General features: G+C 34.3%; 1 protein-coding gene across 6 annotated transcripts; it reads left to right on the top strand.

Annotated features, from left to right (window-relative positions):
• The first annotated feature begins 2,248 nt into the window (after positions 1-2,248).
• LOC114312303 (SIT4 phosphatase-associated family protein) lies at positions 2,249-21,701 on the top strand. Of its 6 annotated transcripts, none has more exons than XM_028258523.2 (20): positions 2,322-2,727; positions 3,827-4,017; positions 6,518-6,621; positions 9,675-9,761; positions 9,906-9,981; positions 10,074-10,148; positions 10,317-10,370; positions 11,525-11,584; positions 11,698-11,814; positions 12,461-12,555; positions 12,659-12,861; positions 13,622-13,719; positions 13,907-14,010; positions 14,119-14,284; positions 14,558-14,680; positions 14,988-15,070; positions 18,052-18,193; positions 18,957-18,986; positions 20,172-20,242; positions 20,641-21,701. In XM_028258523.2, the coding sequence occupies exons 2-20, from the start codon at positions 3,898-3,900 to the stop codon at positions 21,260-21,262; spliced, it is 2,430 nt and encodes an 809-aa protein (XP_028114324.2). In that variant the 5' UTR covers positions 2,322-2,727; positions 3,827-3,897; the 3' UTR covers positions 21,263-21,701. The 6 variants fall into 6 exon arrangements, with proteins under 6 accessions (XP_028114326.2, XP_028114325.2, XP_028114324.2 ...); XM_028258522.2 differs by having other exon boundaries at positions 18,052-18,199; XM_082886294.1 differs by lacking the exon at positions 3,827-4,017 and adding an exon at positions 6,952-7,276 and having other exon boundaries at positions 2,376-2,727.
• The last annotated feature ends 291 nt before the right edge of the window (positions 21,702-21,992 follow it).

Here is a 21,992-nt window from a genome sequence, read left to right as displayed (position 1 = left end):
AGTCATGTTAACCAAGTTGGGCTTGTTTCAAGTTCACCGTGTAAATTGAAGTAGTCTAGTTTAATTTTGGTATGTAGGCTTGATGATCTGATCTATTCATCTTATAGATGTCTGTATATAAATTGTTCACCAAAAAAAATTAAATTAATCCAATAATTATAGTTACATAATTTTTATCAAATTTACCGTAAACCTGATTTTGAAAATAGTTTGTTAATTTTTTAAAGACAAATTTAATGAAATCAAATGGTTATAATTATTAGATACATTTGATTGTTTTTATGAATAATCAACACCAAAGGCCTAAAAGTAAACGAAATGAATCATTAAATGGAACATGTAGACCCATGTGCCCAAATATTGTAGGTTTGAAAATAGGTAGTTAGTTATGTTTTGATCATGAATTTGAAGATGGATTTACCGAAGAAAAAAAAATCGTTTATATGTCTTTTACTTTTCCTTTCACATTTAACTTTTTTATCTATATCGAAACACTACTTAAAAGAGGCTAAGAGAAAAGCCTATCTTATTCTAAATATTTTTGTAATTGTCATAAAACCTTGTAGTATTTGTGTAATTTTTTGGGGAGAACTACTGAAAAATGGAAAGTAGGGCAATTATTTACAAAAGTAGTGAGGAATAAACAAATTTGCGAGTGGTGGAATTCAATAGTGTAATGACCAAAATACCCTCACTTTTTTATCTATATCATCTCTCCTCATTTATCTTTCTTTTTCTGTGTCTCCTTTACTTTCCAACATCGGCTATTACTTCCCCGTCCTTCACAACCACCAAGCACAACTTCCTTACCTTCCATAGTTGTCAACCACCACTTTCTCCAGCCTCCACCTTCTCAACACTTCAACTCTATCTATCCCAGTCCTACCCAATCTTCCAATCCTTTTCACTCACTCTTAACTATCTCCAATTCTTTTAGTCCACCTATAGCCTCTTTCTCCAACCCCTCAACCCCTTTTTATCAAACAACTAGAGAAACAAAACCGTAATAGACGGAGAGAAAGAAAAAAGAAGAACAAAAAGAAATAAACAAAAAATAAGAGAAATTAGATATAGCCCTCATTTAGCATAGGTTAAAATGAGGTTGGGGGCTAAAATAATTACAAATAAATTAAAAAGATAAAATGTCACATCAAAATTATAATGATTTTATTTTTTCTCTCACAAAAATTTTAAAAAAATAAAATAAAAATCTAACCCAAGCAAGGCTTTTTAGACTTAAGCTAAATAGTCAAATATTATAAAGTTAACCCACATTTGAAACGGAGCCATAGACAATCTTAATGGAGGAGGTTTTGATGGTGAGTGCAAAGTAATTGATCTTGGTGAATGAGATCTTGCTAGTGAAAGTCATGATAAAGCCCTGTGGCATTCGATTTGATCAATGCAAGGTTTAAGTGTTGTATGGTGGCATGAGAGGAGCAACCAATGGTAAGCAAAGGTGATGATAGTGGTAATGGTGGCTAAGAAGAGACCAAGACTAGTGGTCTTGTTTGGTGTAGCTATAGATTATAGATTAGGATTTTAATCAGAAATTGTTAATCTGTTTGGTGTAGTTGTTAGATTATAAATTTAAATTGCTGAGTAGTGTTTGTTAAATAAATTGTGAAATAATTTTTTTAATTAATTTTTTTTTTATTATTCATTACTTATCTACATTTCTCATAAAAAATAATAATAATAATCTATAATCTATTTGGGTCTTTTTATATTTTTAAAAAAATTGTAAAAAAAAAATCTAAGAATATAACCATAAATTAGCATGTTTACAGCAGAAATTGATAATCAAAAGTAAGGATGAGTAGTTTATTAGAATCTGTTTTTTTGAATTAAAATAAATTATTAGAATCATAAACTGTTTGAAATAAGTTTAATCAAGCAGTTCAAAATAATTTTTTCAAAACTAAAAATTATAAATTGACTCAAAAAAATCCAAACAAACACACCAGTAGCGACAATGGTTCATACGAATGATTGGGGAGCTTAAAGAGTGAGATAGAAAATAAAAAAAATGAGGTCAAACTTGTAAAAAGAAAAAAAACTATTTTTTACAACTTTTGATCCCCGTGTAATTAGTAAAAGATTCCCAGTTTTTTTATGATTTTTATTATATAATAAAATAATAATTTTTTTTATTGGTAATTCTCCCTATTTTTTTTCTTCAATTGGTTGATGGTGATTTTTTATTAAATTATTATATCCATAATTTGCCCAAAGACTTCTTGAAATTGCACTGAAAAAGACTTCTTTGAAATTGCACTGAAAATTGTTATTTATTTACCTATTATTTTTCTATCATTATCAGATTAGACTGATTTTTAGATATATTTCTTTCTACTGATTGATATTTTAATTTTCTCCCAAACACTACCGCCCCTGCGATTGCAATTCCTCTCTCTCTATCCTTCTCTCTCCCTCCCTCCTCTTTCTCTCTCTAACCTTGGAATCGATCGAAATCCAATCCCTCCAAAGTTAGGGTTTGTTCCATTTCTTCGCCAGATTCAACTACGTATATCAATTTCGTTTCGCGTCTCGAATTTCTAGGGCTTGGTTTGTTAAAGATCTTCGGCAGACTAGCAGAGCCTTGTTCTTGAGGCTTTAGGGTTTCTAAAGTCTTTTAGATCTAATTTTTAACGATTCCTCCTAGGCCATTTCGTTTCCTTGTTCAACATGTTTTGGCGTATGGCTGGTTTGTCTACTGCATCGCCTGTAAGTATTCATCTTTCTTTTTAGATTCATTCTTTGGCTTAGAGTTTTGTGAATATTGAAATTGGTGTGAAGTTCTTGGTTGTAATTTACCATCTGTTTGGCCGCTGAGAACACGAAAGAAAAAGAAAAGGGAAGGCAAGAAAGTTACTCTTTGGAATCATGTGCTTTGTTTTCGGGAAATGTAGTATTAAATTAGTGCTTTGTTCGTTTATATTGGATCCTGTTGTTGAATTTATCGTAATTCAATGCAACAGTGTTAGAGGAGATACGCACTGTTAGATTTGCGTGAATGGGTTTGGTGTTATGTGTTTTGTAATAATTTACCCAACAAAATTATGGTGAGAAGGGCTTGTCGTTTACGTCGTTTCCGAGGACAGTGCATTGGGGTTCAGAAGCCTTCTTTAATAGCCTGTGTTAAATAGCCACATCATCTCAGTTTGTTACGTGATTGAGACGTGCACGACAATTATAGGAAATTTAAAATTACGATTTTTGGAGCTACAATAAGCTTGTGACTTAAGGGTTTAATACCACTAGGAGAAGAATTGTAGGGTTTGTAAACCAAAAGGGTTAGAATTAACTTAGATCAATAAAGTGGCTGGTTTTGGTAAGCTTTTTCTTTGAGAAATTTGAGATACGGTTGGTTACTACAATACTTGATTTGTTTATAGGAGATTTTTTATTCCAATATGGAGAACTTAATAGATGAATTTTTGCTGATTCTATATTTCATGTCTTGCTCCAGTACAAATTAGCCATCAAACCTCATCTATTCAACCCAATTCCATCCACAAACCATTTACATTATAGGATTTGTGAAACCTTTTTATTTATAAACAATTCTAGACTTTAGCTCACCTGGAAAGAGATTGGAACTAGCATTAATCTTGAATTTTCAAAGTGGTGTCCTACGTGTATTAGTGTACAAATTTGATGAAATTGGAGTTGGGTAGGGCTTAATACCATTCTTACCGTTCAAAGAATATTAATTGGTGCCGATGAAGGATGCTTTTGAAGCAGAGCTCTTTGTACATTTTTGTTGTTCAAAATTTTGCAAGAGTAGTGGGTTTATGAAGACTTTACTTGATTCATGCTGCAGGGATTGGCTTGTATTTTGAGGCTTTCTTTGACTGCATCCTACAAGCTAGTTTATTTGGTCTTTTTAGCCCAATGACTAACTTTTGCATGGAGATGCGTTCGGCGGTTTGGTTGGAGAGGCGTTTGCTCCTCGTGGTGCATAGTTGGTTAACGCTGACTGTGGACCCGGCTGTTTTGTCTTTTGTTGAATTTGTAGAGGACTTGTCTTCATAGTTCTTTTGCTTGCTTTTATTCATGTTTGTGTAGTTCCGGTTCAGCCTGCTTTTTGTTTGTTAGTCTAGCTTTTGTATTCTTTGCATCGCCTTGATGCCTTTTAATAAAGTTGGTTTATTTATCAAAAAAAATGCCAAAAACTAACTTTTTCATAAAAAAAAATGCCAAAAACTAACTTTTCCATAAAAAAGGAAAAAAAAGTCAATACCTATGAAAAGCCATTTAAAGGCTGCCTAGAGCATAGTTGCAAAGCACAAAGTGCAAGCATGTGCCTGATGAAGTAAGCCGCACTTAAAAAAAAATGTATAATGGCAAAGGATTTATAATAGGAAGTTAATAGAATATTTAAATTAGGGGTGCAACTCGGGCGGGTTTGGTCGGGTTGGGGGTCTGCCCAAGCCCGACCCGAATTGTATTTGGCAGTGCCCAAGTCCGCCCAAGCCCGACCATGAACTCGAGCATTGCTGCCCAAGCCCGGCCCGAGCTTTGTATTTTGAGCTCGGGTTAGCCCGAATTGCCCGAATTGCCCAAATTACCCGAATTGCCCGAGTCCAGAAACCTGTAGGTAGATCTAAGGGTAGACATAAAAGATGCTAATCTAATGGTAGAAGACTAACAAAAAATAAATAAAAAATAAAAATTAAGACTAACTCTTTTACTTAATAGAAGACTAACCAAAAAAAAAATAAAAAATAAAAATTAAGACTAACTCTTTTACTTAATTTATATATATTATATAATTTATTAAATTATATATATATTATATATTATATAATTTATATAATATATTAAATTCAATTCGGGTTCGGGTTGCTCGGGCTGGCCATTGGTTCTACCCAAGCCCGGCCCGAATTGCAATTCGGGCATCAAAATTTTGCCCAAGCCCGTCCAGATTGCAAGATATAGTTGCCCAAGCCCTAAAAAAACTCGGGCTGGGCTCGGGTTGCTCGGGTTGAGCCCGCCCAAGTTGCACCCCTAATTTAAATGACAACATATTTAGCCTTTTAAGCAAAATGATTAGAGTGTTATGCAATTGTAGAAATGTTGTAGATGTAAATTTTGCATCAGCTTGTTCAATTTCTTAAAACTTCAATTCAAAGTAGGCAACTGAATCGTATTATTTGTAAACTTAATCCCTAATAAAATAAGAAACTAAATATCACAAAGATCCTAATTAAACTATTAATGTACATAAATATTAAAAAGTGAGCCAATAAATCAACAAACATGGATTGAACATGCAAAGAAAATTTTCAATACCTATAAAATAAACTCTTTTGGACTTGAATAAGTAATCGGTTGGTGGTTGGTCAATAGGGAGAGCTGCTTTTAGTGAACTTGTTTTCAGCGTATGGTTTTCTTGCCCTTCGTGGATTTCAATACCTTCTGAATTTTCTTCAAAAAATAACATCACTTTCTGTGAGCATTGGACCTACTTCCAGTTGATCTTCACATTTTGTCCGAGGATTCATGAAGCACCTCCTAAAAGCGAGTCAACAATTTGTCCAAAGTTGATTGTATCTATGTTAATTGATTTGACATTCGGTCCTGGGAGGCCTTCAATTCTTGTAGGTCTTGATGTAAGGCACCAAATTTTGAGTTTAACTCAACGTTGTCTGTTACTAAGGAGGAACACGGTGTATATATATTTATATATATTTTTGTTCACTTTTTTTTTGAATTGGCCGGTTGATTTTGTTGGGTAAGCCTAATAGGTAGGTTGGACTTGGGATTGGATTGGGTTTTGGGAATAGCCAATTCTAATAGAGGGGAAATTAAGAGCATATATTTTAGACTGGTAAATCCTCAAAATATAATTAGTGCCAGTTAGTTATACGATGAGGATACATAGAAATTAAAGAAAATTTATCAAAAGAAAAAGATTGTACGTAGAAACTAAAAACAGGCATTACATGGTTTGATAAAAAAGAACTTGATATTATAGAAATTCAAATGAAGTTGAAATAGGATTAAATACATACAAGAAATAAAAAAAGGAAATATTGTGGTGTCAAATCAGTAATCACAGGAGAAACTAAAGCCTGATTACATGAGGCATAGGCCTTAGGAGCCAAGAACTCAAGTGTTACACCCTGATTATGCGTTGCTTTGTGAGGAATATGCCCAATAATACCTCTGCTTAATTTTTTAAACCTTGAGTCAAGGCTCAGAAACCTTTGCACATCACACATCTGCCTCTTCCATTTTCTCAAAATTGATTTTGATTTTGTGTGCATTGTGTTGGTGAGCTGGTGTGGATGTGCTCATGCATTTATATATTTCTTCGTGGAGAGATGGTGAAAATTTTCTAAAACTTCCCTTGTTTCGTTTGTTTAGCTTTTTGATTGGGATTCAGTTACAATTATGCTATTGTTATGCCAAAATTTGAATGGCAACCATTTTTTTTGGAATTTATAATAAACAAATTATTTAAATTCATCCATCATTTTATATTTTGGTTTCCATATATTCATTGCAGGTGGAGACAATTATGGATAAGGAGAACTTTACATTGGAGGAGCTTCTTGATGAGGATGAAATAATTCAAGAATGCAAAGCTCTTAATAGCCGCCTTATTAATTTGTATGATTTTCCACATGCTCGCACTTTTTTGCAGTTTAGTTGCAGAAGAATGCGACATTTGTAATTGACACCTTATTTATTCGTAAAGTTCCCAAGTCAATCACATGCTAATATTTTCTTTATTTAGTTGCTTCTCATTTTTTATTCCCTTTCTTCTGTGTTCAAGCAATGATTAGTTTCTATAGCATTTGTTAATGCTTACAAGTCAAGCACTTGCCAACATTTTCTTTATTTAGTTGCTTCTTGTTCATTTTTACCTTTCTTCTGTATTCAAGCAATGATTAGTTTCTATAGCATTTGTTAACGCTTACAAGGATGGTTCTGTGGCAGGATCATCTGATAAACAAGATTCTTTATCCTTGTTTGATACAATGGTGCTGCTGTTTGGTGCTTGGTTTTGGAATCATACTTGATGCTGGATATATATGGGCACAGGAATAATTTTTGTATATAGATAGAAACTAGGGGTGAGCAGCGGATATACCGATTCGCCAAAACCGACTGAACCGAGCCGATCCGCCGCATTTTGAACGGATGCGTGATGACGAGCGGACGGTTGCAGATTGATTTTCTCCAATCTGCCAATTTGGCAGACGGATGGCGAATTTGAGGTTCCTTTGGTCGCAACCGAACCGCCAAACCGCGAGCACCCTTAGTAATTTATAAGATTTTGTGTTTTCGATTTGTTTAAATATTTTGTTTGTATTTTGAACCGACCCGTGCCCACCCCTAATAGAAACAAATCATAGTAATAATCAATAAATTAGATCCAACCTCTATGTGACCTTCTATATTGGCTGTTGATTTTGTACAAGAAGGTAGAGTCAATGGGTGTAGATTATTATATTGCTTCCTTTGATCACAAAGGTTATTTTAGTAATTATTAACCAAAAACATTATTTTTTTTCAGCCACTGGCTTATATACACATGCTTCATTCTTTTAATTTGATTTTATTGGTAGATGCAGTCTAAGAAGCACAAACATCGAAACACGACACACACACGTTGGCACCACAATTTTCAGAAAATGCAATCTATTTATTATATTTCATATATATATGTATTCTCCTTTCAAAGATTATAAAAAGTTACAACCAAATACTAGTTTCTAATTTTGGAGGTAGAGAGATTAGTAGGTATAATTTTATATATATATATACATATATTTTAATTATTGGTTTCCAAGTTATTTTATTCAAATTTGTAATGTGTTTAATGTGTATCCAAGTGATGGACGTGTTTATCCCTCAAGTGTCCGAAGCTTATCCATCAATGTCTAAAATATTTAAAAAATAATCTGACACTTTTGGACGTGTGTTCAACACATTGGGAAGGTGTAACGAGTGTTGGCGTTCGAGATGTATCTAGTACAGACATGCATTATTAGGATGCAGTTTTTGCTTGCAAACATGAAAATTTTAAATGTCAGTATTGCTTTTGGTGTCATTTTTTCACAGAAAAACATAAATAATCACTGAAAATCACAGATTTTGTAAGTGACTCGTAGAGCAGTTTTAGTCTGTCCAGTTTATATTGATCCTGATTCCTGCTGCTTCCTTCTTTTTTCTTTTCGGTCTTAATTACTTGGAGAAGAATATAGAAGCCCCAAGCTTTCTGCTCTCTTTTTCTGTCTATCTGAGAAAGTTAGGGCCTTTTTGGTCGTGCTTTAGTTTTCTTCATTTTCATCTTTCATGTTCTCAGAAACACGGAATGAAAAGTTTGAAAATCACATCATTTTCATTTTTGAGGAAAATCAGTTTTTGAAATTTCAAAAACTTGTTGATGTTGACACTTTGATACTCCAATTTCTGCATGAGTTGCAGGTATTTCTTTATCATGTATCTTATTGCATTGTCATTAGTTTTAGGTTGGCTGGAATTGAAATCTCAAGGTTTATGTTTGCCTGCTTCTGGAAGAATATATCACCTTTGGTACTTGGTAAGCTGGAACAAGATTAGAAGAAGAAGGTTGGGTTTGTTTTGGTGCCTTTGTATCTGATGTGGAGCATTTGGGAAGAGCATAACCGGAGGTCTTTTGATGGAAGGAAGAGCCTCTTTTAAAATGAAGCGTAGAAATTTATACCTTTTGTATAGTTGGTTCGTTGGCACCAACGATCCATGCTTGAGTAAAACTTCTGAACTTTAGGCCAAGTTTGGGGTACGTAAAAAAAGCCAAAAAGTTAAAAAGTTACTCAAAAAGTTAAAAAGTTAACACTATTCACCAAAAGTCAACAATTACGGCTGCACAATTCCCAATCCTAATTTTCCTCTACAAATCAAATTTTACAATTTTTTATTACACATTTTTTTATGAAAAGTCAAAAAGTTAACCCAAACATCCATATTTTTTTCCTTAACTTTTTAGTCCAAAAAGACAAAAAGTACACTTATTTAGGACACCCCAAACGACCCCTTAGTAAAGTGAGAATGGATTTGAAAGCCATTGAGCTATTGAACTGGTGGAGAAAATCTAATGATCCCTTGCATATATGTATATATAGTTTTTGTTTTTGACCTATTATAACTAATTCTCTAAGTTAAAATGTGAGAATTTTAATTTTGTTATTTGTTATCTGTGTTGCACATTTCAAATTATTTTTACTTGTTTGTTTCATATATATGCCTATCACATAGATGCCTTCACTTAGGCTTGCGTTTTATGTTGCGCCTTGCGCATAGCCTTGAGGAGATCTTGGTTATTGTGTGCTTTGAGCATTTAACAACTGTAGTTTGTAGTAATCTTATCTGTGTACATAATTTTATTTTCAATGTGTACTAAACTATTGGATGGTTGCAGAAATTACTTGGTTTTGTGCATTGCAAGATGTTGGATTCTCCTTGCACCTGCGATGTGACTCTTTATGATCATCACTTGTTATAGATTTGCTCTCTCTTAATATGTTCTCAGTGTATTTTATAGTGTTTCCCCCCTTTGCCAGGCCAAAGTTGATTTGCTGGATTCTTTTTTCCTTTTAAAATGAATGATGTGTGTTCAGTCCATGTGTACTTCAACAATGAAATTTTTGTGATTCTTTTGCACTGTTCCTTTGCAGTTTGCGAGAAAGAGCTCAGGTTGAACAACTTCTTCGATATATAGTGGAAGAAGCTCCTGAGGATGCTGAGAAAAGACGAACTTTTAAGTATGTGTCTATGGCAGCTATGTAAATTAAAAAAATAAATAAAAATTACCTTGTACACCTGGATGCAATTTATGATGTATCTGTGATTCACTGTATCTGTGGCTGTGTGTAATGACGGATTTTGTTATTTGATTGTGTACACAGGTTTCCTTTTATTGCATGCGAGATTTTTACTTGTGAAGTTGATATCATACTCAAAGCATTGGTAGAGGATGAGGAGGTGAGAAGTTAATAAGAGTTTTTTGTCCACTTCAATTTTTCCTCTCTGATTGATATAGTTAGGTAAACTGATTCGTTATTTCTGGTCGACAGTTGATGAACTTCTTGTTCTCCTTCTTAGAACCTGAACACTCTCATAGTACTCTACTGGCTGGTTATTTCAGCAAGGTATTTTGTTATTTTACTTTGAAATATTCATAATGGCAGAATCATTTACTATTTTGATTAGAATGAAAAAGTATTCTTTTCAAATTTATTTATGTTTTTAATATCTCTCTCATGGTATTATCATGATATTATGTGGATTTTGATGCGTTGATTTCTATCTGTTGTTAGGTTGTCATATGCCTTTTGTTGAGGAAGACTGTTCCTTTTATGAATTATATTCAAGTAAGTCCAGGAGATTTACTTTCTTGCGGTAAAATTACTGTTTTTTTTGCATATGTGATGAGTTTTTGAGTGATTGAGGTTTAATGGATATGGTATACCTTTGCACACACTTGCACATGCAATGGTATGTGTGTGCTCATAATTTGTAACTTTAGAATTGAGGTAATTTTTCACCCATCTACATATTATGTTCAATGTATTTTACAAGAACCACGAACAGTTACTGTTGGTTTAAGTGGATGGTAGAATATCTATTGAGAGGTAAAGATAAAAAATCATAAAACGAAACATAGAAATAAGTGGACTAATTGGCATTGCTCATTGTTAGAGGGTACTCATAGTAGTTTCAAGTGTCCATCTCATGACCAACACCGTAGAAGCAACATATGCAAGTTTCTTCTTTAACACCCGGTGGTTCAATAAGGTAGAAGGAAGGATGTAGGCTTGTGAATTGGAAGGGGTTGTGATTGGCTTGGATTTTTGAAATGGCAGGTTACAGGAATCCAACTAATCAGGCACTGGAATCTTTGGAGAGTATTTTAAAGGAATTCAGGGTTAAATTAAAGTAGAATAGGGTTTAGGGTTGGTTTGGTTTAGGTATGGAAAGGGGTTAGCGTAGATTTTGGCTTGTGTTCAAAGTGTTCTTGGGCTGAAAGCGCGCTGTGAACAGTATTACTCGAATGGTAACTTGGTTGCTGCGTGGAGGAGAAAAATAAGAAGAGTGGAAGAAGTCTTCAATCTTGCAAGGTTGAAACAAAATCACACAATCATAAAGTTCTAATAATGTCAACTATACTATTGGAAATATTACATGCATATTTGGTGGCTACTACAGAATTAATACTCCAACTTAGGGAACTTAGAATTTTGATTAGTTCATATATCATAGAATTTATATGGACTATGTGCAATACTCAGAAAACATGATCCATATTAAGATAGACCGATGGGATGGGACAAAACCACTGGTCATGTCCAGCAAATCTAGAAAAAATAAGGAATACCCCTAAAATCATATAATCTAATAAACCATAATAAAATTGCACTAGTTGACCAGGTGGAGGAACTTACCATTTTTTTTGCTGAAATTTTTATGCTTCCTGATTGATATGTAAATGGCATTGAGCTGATATCTACATTATGTGCTCATTTAGGCTCATCAGGAAATTATCAGGAAGCTGGTTGACCTTATTGGAATAACGTCCATTATGGAGGTTGGTTACTCAGCATTTGCGCCCATTCCCCCCCTCCCCCCCCCCCCCCCCCCCCCCCCCCCCCGCGCACGGCGAATTATGCATCTCTTGCTAATGTATTCCTTGTTTAACAGGTTTTGATTCGTTTAATTGGTGCTGATGAGCATCTCTATAGCAATTACACAGACTCGATGCAGTGGGTAGAGGATACGGATGTGCTGGAGATGATTGTGGATAAATACAGCTCATCAGTAAGTCGCATTGATCTGGAAATTATTGAATTGATGAGTTTCTGGTATAACCTCGTTGGGCCTGTATATTGCTTGAGTCTCTTTGAGCTTCGGTAGGTGGATTCAAGAAATCACGCCTTCTTGATTTTCTTGTACATAAGTAACATTTCCCAATTGTTGGAACCCATCATAAAAGGTACTAATGGAGGTATTTCTGGTCAACTTTTTTATCAGAGAGACGATAAACCCCATGTATTATGCTGCTTTGTGACGAATCACCAATGTGCTTATCAAAGTGGTTAACTTTGTTATTTGTTGCACTACTCTAGACCATGTTAGTGATTCTCCTTTTTTGACTGATGGAATTAGTTGAGAATGATTGCCATGGGAGATGATCCTGGGCAAGTTCTTCATTTTTCGTTAGTTTAGAGCTTTCCCCCACGTATACATGGCTGACTTTTCATGTTTATAAGTACTTGAGCTTGGATTTAGAGTTTTATGGTTATGTTCATCTTTTTTAGTTACTTTAGAGTTTTTCTCCTATGTGTACATGGCTGACTATCCATGCTTCTAAATGCTTGAACTTGGATTTAACGAAGTTGTTTTCCAGGTTTTTTTGCAACTGTGTATATATTTCACTTAAATGTTTATTAAACACTTATTGCAGGATTGCCCAGAAGTGCATGCCAACACAGCAGAAACACTGTGTGCTATAACTCGATATGCTCCTCCTGGCCTAGCTGCTAAAATCACCAGCCCAAGGTAGCACTAGTTTTCATTCTGATCTTGCGGGAAGTTCACAATATTATATCATCTGTTTGTTTCCTATTATTTAGAGAAGTAATTGTTTGTTTTATGTTCACAGTTTTATAGGAAGACTCTTTTGTCATGCTCTGGAGGATTCACGGCCAAAATCTGTTTTGGTTAACTCATTGTCTGTATGCATATCTTTGTTAGACCCCAAAAGGCTGACCTTGGGGACATATCATTTTTACAGCCGCCAACTGTCTCATGGATCTACAATAAGTGCTAATCCCGAGACAGTAGAGGGCATGCTAGGGAGCCTAGGTAAGGGAACAGAACTTATTCATGATTTGAGTTGTGAATTATGGGGAGCCTTTCACTCTACTGTTTACTGTCAATAGTAGATCGTTGTCATTATGAGATGGGAAAAAAACAGCCACTTTTCGAAAGTGATTTTTATTAAAAAAAAACTTATCAAGCTTTTTTTCTTCAATGCACCTCTCACCTTTAGGAGAAAAAAATTTCTATGGATATTATCTGATAATTTATATTTTCTAGGTAATTCTTGGGTATGGTGTACATATTCTTTTGTAGAATTAGCAATATTTGGGTCTTTTGAGAAAAACTGTGTTTTGCTTATTTATGCTACGATTAAGGAAATTCTGATTGTTTAAAACTAGTTCTCCCAACTCAGATATATCCAACATTGAGTTTGTATTTAAATTTTTTGAGCAAAATAATTGGCAGTTCAGAGGATTTGTAAGCTGGATGATATGCTGCATGGTAGTGTACATTGTTGTAGGCCTGCTCCATATTGATAATGGTACTGTTGATACAAATATGTGGGGAAAATACTTCTTTTTTTTCTCAGCCATAGCATGAATTTATAGTAATCAAAAAATAACAAGAGAATGCAAATGAGAGCAAGAAATCTTCCAAGAAAAGAAACGAAGTTACGAATCACACATCGCTATCCAATCGTTATGGTTGTAAATTTGTTTCATAGAAGGAAATGTGGTCAAAGAGTTGTAATATTAGGATATCATGAGGAACCAATAATTTTCGTCTCTGTTTTCTTTTGAAGGTGATTTACTTAAGCTTTTGGATGTTTCATCGGATGACAATGCCTTGATTACAACATATGGCAAGTTGCAGCCACCTCTTGGAAAACATCGTCTGAAGGTATTCTTTTCTTTTGGCATTTTAGAGTAACAAAATGTTATTTGTGCGAGGCTAAATCCACCACTTCGCCTTGTTTTGCTCTCCTGGTCCCAAGGGAAAATGTTGGAGTTTTCATAAATGAAGATGGATGGTGAATATGAATTAACGCTACTTAATTATGATTATCATTTAACATGCTGCCATTCAGATTATAGAGTTCATCTCAGTCTTAGCGACTGTTAGTAGTGAAGCTGTTGAGAAGGAATTGATCTGCCTTGGTGCAGTAAAATGCATTTTAGACTTGTTCTTTGAGTAAGTGCCTCAGTTCAATTTACTCCTTTCTTCTTCTTTTTCCTTCTTACCATTTGAAGTGGAGCAACTAAATTCTGCGTATCTTACTTAGTTTTGATGCGATTATAGGTACCCATTCAATAATTTTCTGCATCACCATGTTGAGCACATTATTATGTCTTGCTTGGAGAGCAAGAATTCTTCTTTTATTGAACATCTTCTTCATGACTGTAATCTTGTTGGGAGAATCCTTGAAGCAGAAAAGAACATCACGTTGGCTGCTGATCCAAACAAGGTAATAATTTATTTTATCTATGGTTTCAACAATCTATTTGGTTAATTAGTTGTTCATTTGCTATTCCTTTTGCATTTTCTTAGATTTGTGTGTACTGTTTTATTGTTGTATTTTATTTATTTTTACTTTGTGCTGTTAATTGGTATGTATTAATTCTGGTTATGCATGTTGAATCCAATTTATGTTAATTGGTATGTATTAATTCTGGTTATGCATGTTGAATCCGATTTATAATTAAGTTATTTATTTATTTATTTTTTATGTATCTTCCAGCCTTCGATCCCTGCTGAGGGTAAACCACCACCCAGGATTGGGAATATTGGACACATAACACGGATATCTAACAAACTTGTTCAATTGGGTAACAACAACAGTGATATGCAGGCATATCTACAGGTTTTTCCTGACCTCTGTCTGATCAGCAGCTATAGTTAATCAATATTTTTTTGATCAGCGCTAAAGTTAATCAATATAAATAGCATGATAACTTAGTGTCGAAGTTTTGAACTTTTATTTTAACCATTTCCAGTAAGTTGTCTTTAACACATGTTACCTATAAGCGAGAGGTATTCCAAACATTAAGTTTCAATTCTAGTTCTTTCGGCCTCTGTTATTTTGCCTACTTTTTCGGCCTTGCAGCCATGTTTGCATATTAGTGGTATTGTGTCCATCCTGAATGTCTGTTATCTTCTTCTCCTGGCAGGAGAATAGTGAATGGGTAGACTGGCATACAAATGTCTTAGTCAAGCGCAACGCTGTAGAAAATGTCCACCAGTGGGCATGCGGGTAGGTCTTCCTTAATTACAATTGTTGTCCCGCTGTTGCTTTCATATTATCAGTTGATATTCAAGCTTGGTGTTCAGCAAGGCAGGCATGTTATTTTCTGCATATAATGAAGAAGTTAAAGACTCAGATGATAGTTTTCTGTTTGTGTTGATGTTATACTGTCAGTTGATTTCAAGCATTCATAACAGGCATGGTAGATATGCTTCTCCAGATTTTGTAGTGGTTGCAGTAAACCTTTGCTAACTGCTGATTTCTAATTCAAAATTGCGAGTTGGATATTTGTTAAACCAAACCAAACCAAGCTTAAGTCCCATCAAATGGGGTCGGCTGCAAGTTGGATATTTGTTAATCTACTTAAATTTTCCTTTCTTTGTTCCTTTTTTTCCCTGTATTTTATATAATGGGTAAATTATACTAACCTCCTTTGAAGTTAAGCATAATTGCAAGGACCTCTCCTATGGTTTCAATAATAACACTAACCTTTCTTACTTTTGAAACTATTATCAAGATTCCCTCAGATTCCCCCTTATACTAACTGGGCATCAGACTGTTAAAAATGACTATAAAATTACTAATGTACCCTTATGATCTATGCCATCCCGTCTTCCCCTCTTTATGAATCTGCCACATTGTTTACTCCAAGCGTTATATAAAACTATAGCTTGACCAAGGCCTTGGCATTATCAGCAAGTTTCCATTTTGTAATTGCCACTAGCTAACAGTGACATAAGTTATCCACAACCACCTGTGTTGGTTCTTCCCAGCCATTATGCCTATTGTATAAAAAACCTCCCAAGTTATGATGTTTTTACACTTGGGAGAACCTTATTCAGTGAGGGGTTACAACTTGGGAGAGACAGGTGCAACCCGAATATCTTTGAGGTAGGAATTACTAAAGATTGATTATATGCATGTATTTCATTGTAAATGGGAAATACAAATTTATTATATATGCCTTTATTTTTTTGATTGGCAAAAAGAAATTTTTTTAACTCGAATAAAGAGATGCATGAAGAAAATAGTGATTAAGAAAAACAACAATTATGCATGCACATAATTAAAACGTAGAAAAGTGTACAGAAAATACAGTGGTTTAGATTTATTTTAAGCGTAATTCACATAACATTCAAGATGGATCTCAGCCATACATTATACTTTTTGTGCATTTTCTATATTTTAAATTTCTGCAATTATCATTTTTGCAAGAAAAAACCTTCATCACTAAGAGGTATATCCCAACTAAATGGACACACTAAAAAAAAAATAAGTTCTAACCTAATCTAAAACCCAAAGGCATGCCTTAAGCTGGCAAGATGCCAACCCAAAGTGAAAAATACATCCAAATACAAAGCTGCAATCCTAAATAACACTACAAAGAGTAAATTAACCAATAGTCCTCATCTCCCAACAGAGTTACAGAAGCTAATCGTCAAGACAAAATATATAAAATAAGCAGTCCCCAATGTAAATGACAGAATAAAAGTAAGCACCAAAGATTTTCATGTTTGATTATTTTGCTAAAAGATTTTTTTGGGTCCTTGAATATACAATACAATTAAGGGGCATTTTGTGTATTCAAACAAAATCAAACCAAACTAATCAAGTCTTAAGTCCCATCAAATGGGGTCAGCTACATTAATCTTTCTTCTTCACTCGATTCCATTAACAAACATTTGGTTGGTTAAATCAAGGAGATTCATATTTCTATTTACTACACTTGCCCACGTCAATTTAGGTATGCTCCTTCCCCTAACACTTTCATCTGCTATCATTGTATCGCATCTCTTCACTACTACCTCAGTTGATCTCCATTGTATATGATCAAACCATTTCAATCTATTCTCTCTCAACTTATCTTCTATTGGTACTACTCTTACCCATTCATGAATATACTTATTCCTAATTTTGTCTTTTCTAATTTTGCCACACATCCACCTTAGCATCTTCATCTCAGCAACACTCGTCTTATTTACATGTTGTTTCGTAGTTGCTCAACATTCCATCCCTTATAACATCGCTGGTCTAATAGTCGTTTTGTAAAACTTTGCTTTTAGTCTAGTGGGTACTCGTTTATCACACAGTATCCCAATCACACTCATCCACTTAAGCCAGCTTGCCTTAATTCTTTGGACTACATCTGCTCCAATCTCCCCAACCGTTGTGATAATCGATCCTAAATAACGAAAATATTCACTCTTAGGTTGGTTCTCAATCTTCACTTCACCTCTGCTTTCATTGTTGTTGTTACTAAAATTATACTCCATGTACTCTGTCTTATTTTTACTTATCTTAAATCCTTTAGATTCAAGTCTTCTCTCCAAATCTCCAACTTAATGTTAACTTCTTTTGTAGTCTCATTCACTAACATGATATCATCTGTAAAAAACATAGGCCATGACACATCAGCCTCAATATTTCTCGTCAACTCATTTATAACTAAAGTGAAAAGATAAGGACTTAAAGTTGATCCTTGATGTAACCCCATAGTAACTAAAAATTTACTTGTTTCTCCAACAAGCGATCTAATAGTGGTTACCACACTTTCATACATGTCCCTAATCACATCAATGTAATCTTTTGTCACCGTTTTCTTCTCTAACACCAACCAAATTATATCCTGAGACACTTTATTATACGCTTTCTCAAGATCGATAAAAACATATGAGTGGCTCTTTTATTTTCTCTATACTTTTCTATTACTCTCTTCAAAAGATAGATCGTTTCTATTATTAATTTACCAGGTATAAATCTAAATTGATTATCTGACACCTCTGTCATATCTCGCAATCGACGTTCTATTACTCTCTTCCACGCTTTCATTATACGACACATCAACTTGATTCCTCTATATATTATAATTTTAAAAGTAAGTAAGGTTAAGTGTTGTTATTGAAACTTCAGGGGAGGTAAATGTAATTTACCCTTATATAATTATATATTGCTTGAATGTTATTTAATTGTGGCTTCCTCAACTACAACAGGAGGCCAACTGCCTTGCATGATCGGACTAGGGATAGTGATGATGATGATTACCAAGATAGAGATTATGATGTAGCTGCTCTAGCAAATAATTTAAGCCAGGCCTTCAGATATGGCATTTATGGCAATGATGATATGGAAGAGGTACTGGTAATTACTTCTCTAAACTAGTGGGCATCCCTTTTAGTTTTGTTATAAATTATTACAGGAAGTTTCTATTGCCCAAAATAGCAATTTTCGAAGATCAAATTTCTAGCATGCATTACCTACGAAAATCATGTATCAAAAAAGTATGGTGCTCCAAGAGGTTTTATCCATGTCATAGTCGGTGAAGTGCTTTGCATGAACTACTAAGATCCATTAAATTTTATTTATGTTTTTACATTTGTCTCCCCTCAGCTCCATTTACTTGAACTACTTTTATCCCAATTGAAGCCATTGACAAAACAAAATGGCAAAAAACAGTCATTTAGACAACCCCAATTACTTGGGTCGCATGTTTTGGTTGTTTGGTTATAGTTCACATTTTGTAATATACCCAAATATATGTTGTCCATGTTCACGATTTCTGTGAGTAGTTTACATGCCTTGATCATCTCAATTTGCATTGTGACTTTAAATTTAGGATCTCCAATAGCCTTAAAATTCATCAAGTTTCTTGTAATTGGATTTCATTTCATTACATTATTGTTTGTATCTTGTTATAAGTGACAGATTGATCAAAGGAGGGGATGGAATACTTTTTTTTTCTGACCTACGGTTAACTTCAGTTTGCTTTCACATTTGTTCTTTCATGCTATGTTTGCTTTTCTTACTGTTTTATCTGGACGTAGGTCCTGGTTATGTAGTAGTAGCTATGAATTACAATTGTATTCTGAATTACCACATCTTTTGTTGCTTCTTGCAGGCTCATGGCTCGCATGAGCGGGATGATGAGGTATGCTTGAGTTGGCCTTGTCTGATGAGTTTTGATCCTACAATACTGTAAATGATTAAGTGACAACATAATAAAAAAAATTTAATAGTAAATAGAATTTTTTGGAATCAAATACGACACTGATGAACGGTAAAGTAGAAAATAGCAATACTTAACCTGAACTAGGTTTCCTTAACTATTTAGTTATATATATTAGTATTGAGTTCCCTCCCTAAGCTCCCAAATATTTTGAAACTAAAACATGACTTTAATGTTATATTATGATATGATTGTTTGGTTGCTAAGAATTTACATAGATTGCATCAATGTTATAGTAGTTTTTTTTTTTGTTTTAATTGAAAAATTACAATTGTTTGGTTTGGATTTTCAGGTTTCTCTTTTTAGAAAATTGAATTTTTTTGTTTTCCATATTTTTTTATTTTCACTGAATTTTTTTAATATTCTAAGCAATTTTTTTAATTTTTAGATACACTTAACATAAATACACTTAAAAAGTATAATATTTGTGAAAAAAACTTTAAAATATTTACTAAATACCAAAAAATACAAAAAAAAAAATTAATATGAGAATTCGGTACATTTTTCGTAGTCTTGTGTATTTATTGATTTTTTAAAATATTTTTTTACAAATATTTTATTTTTTAGATACATCTAAGTAATGTGCATGTAAAAAAGTAAAAAAAAATGCTTAAAATTTTAAAAATATTCACTAAAAATAAAAAAATACGAAAAATAAAAAACTTAATTTCCAAAAAATTGAAACCAGACGCACTGAACTGAATGGCATAATAGTTTCTACCATAATCCAAACTATTGGGGTCCCTGGCCAGAAGCACAAGTGCCTTGACAATATTTTAATGTAATCCAAACTTTTATATAAATTATCAGTCTTGTCACCCATGTGTGTCTTACTTGCAGCATGTCCTTATGGACTTCAAAAATGTTGTGAGTTTGAATGAAGGAAACTGCGAAAATTTGTCAAAACAATTGGTCATCCTGAACTTGGTTTTGTGATATAGGCACTAAAAAGCACTCAAGTTATCTATTTATAGCTTCAAGATATTGTTAACTTGTTGCTTTTGCCTTAGGTTCAACTCACCTAAGTTTGAGCACAATATCCACACACCGACTAGTGAATTTCTTAAGTTGCCTTTACAATTTTTTTTTTTATTTTTTTGGTGGCAGGATGTCTACTTTGATGATGAATCTGCTGAAGTTGTCATATCTTCTCTTCGTCTGGGAGATGACCAGGACAGGTAAGTTCTATTTTTCTACCACTTCCATTATTAAAAGAGAATTTTGTTGTCTTGCAGAGGAGCTCTACTGGAGGGCACTTTACTCCATGACCATGCATGCATGTAGGCTATATATTTCATAATATTTAGCATAGGAGGTTGTTGACATTTTGATTTTTAAAGGCCACATTATCGTTGATCATTCTTGTAATTTCATGTGTCCTATTTGGCAAGGATCAAATATTTGTTAGATCAGTAAAGTATTAGAACTAATTTTGGAAATCTTTTATTTTATATTGAATGTTCTTTGTGGATAATGTGAATGCTTGGTAAAACTTTATTTTTGCCTATGAGAGTGCTTGCATGCCCTTACTTCCTGATATTATAATTAATGTTTGTGTTTTATGTCACGTTTTCAGTGGCTCTCTTTTTACAAATTCCAACTGGTTTGCCTTCGAGGATGACAGAATAGTTAACGAACGCTCTGCTGATTCCATTGCTTCTCCATCACCTAATACTGAGGGCACTGGCGTTGTCGATGGTTGTGGTGATGAGGTTAATGTCGACAAAGATGAGAATTTAACTAGCACTACATCTCAAGTGCCTGAACCAGAAGTTGGTTCAGAAACCACATTAGGTAATTTGTCCGAGGAATCGAGTGAAACTGGAACCAAAGAGAGTGATAAGCCGCCTGAATGGGTCGAATGGAGGGAGACTTCAGATTCGGTTGAGCCATCTGATACTGATAAGCCTTCAGTTTTACCCAACGGTGAACTGCAAGTGGAATCTGAAAATCGGACCGATGATATTGACCCAAATACAGCCAATCCTTCTCCATCGTCTGATGATGCATCAGTTAGCAAAACCAATGCTGGAGGATCACCAGAATCAACTGACAACTCCCGTTCGAAAGCTTCCCAGCCGCCGCCTGAATCTGGAGATGAGAATCCAAGTTCTAAGAATCCAAGTGCTTCGACAGATGTGGATAAGCCAGTTGGAACACAAGGCTCTGCTGAGAAAAAGGTTGAATTAGGGAATTGATGCGATTCTCTATCATGAATTTGACGGGGTTAACTAATGATGCCAGTGCCATTGATCTAGTGGGGAGATGACTCAAGTACTTCTGGTCTACAGTGTGTATTTTAGTGCCCCGATGTACATTATGGGGCTTAATTGTCAAATAGGGCTGATCATTCTTTCCCCATCGGTAGTTGGTAAATGAGTTCTCTCTCTCCCCCCTCTCTCTCCCTCTCTCTCTCTCTCTCTCTCCCCGCTTTCTCTGCATTCTGGAAAGGGAAGGGGGGAGATGAAGTTTTTTTCCAATGAAGTGATTCTTTAGGGTTGGGAATGCAGATATTGCTATTTCATATGATATTACTATTTTAGCCTCTGGCTGCTAGGTGAATCACATACTGATGATGCAGTTGGGATGCTATATTTTCATAAATGATCATGGTTCTCTCTGTGTGGACCTCAAAAATGTGCAGTTTGTTTTGGTTTTAGGAATTTGTTTCGCCAAAGAACCTTAATATGCGGAGATTTATTCGGAACACTTATTTTACATGGTTGCATTCCATGATAGATATACACAGACCACTCTAATTGTTGTTATATCAAATGCATCATCTTTGAATTTTTCTACTAACAGTTGCCCTCCGTTCAGTATTTTAGGTCATTCATATCTCCTTATTTGATCCTAAAAATGGATTGGATACAATACTTTCCTTTTGAAAACCTGTGTTTGTAACCATAACCAAGTTTTCATTAATGG

Source organism: Camellia sinensis, chromosome 9 (genome assembly GCF_055761805.1).
Source record: "Camellia sinensis isolate YWXY chromosome 9, ASM5576180v1, whole genome shotgun sequence".
Taxonomy (NCBI): Eukaryota; Viridiplantae; Streptophyta; class Magnoliopsida; order Ericales; family Theaceae; genus Camellia; species Camellia sinensis.
This window is presented reverse-complemented; position numbering and strand designations above follow the sequence as displayed.

Excerpts from the sequence above, each read along its gene's own strand:
- LOC114312303 (XM_028258522.2), top strand. The coding sequence starts at position 3,898 with ATGACTAACTTTTGCATGGAGATGCGTTCGGCGGTTTGGTTGGAGAGG. Across the intron at positions 14,011-14,118 it reads ATTTTAGACTTGTTCTTTGA|GTACCCATTCAATAATTTTC; the intron begins GTAAGTGCCTCA and ends ATGCGATTATAG. Across the intron at positions 18,200-18,956 it reads ATGATATGGAAGAGGTACTG|GCTCATGGCTCGCATGAGCG; the intron begins GTAATTACTTCT and ends TGCTTCTTGCAG.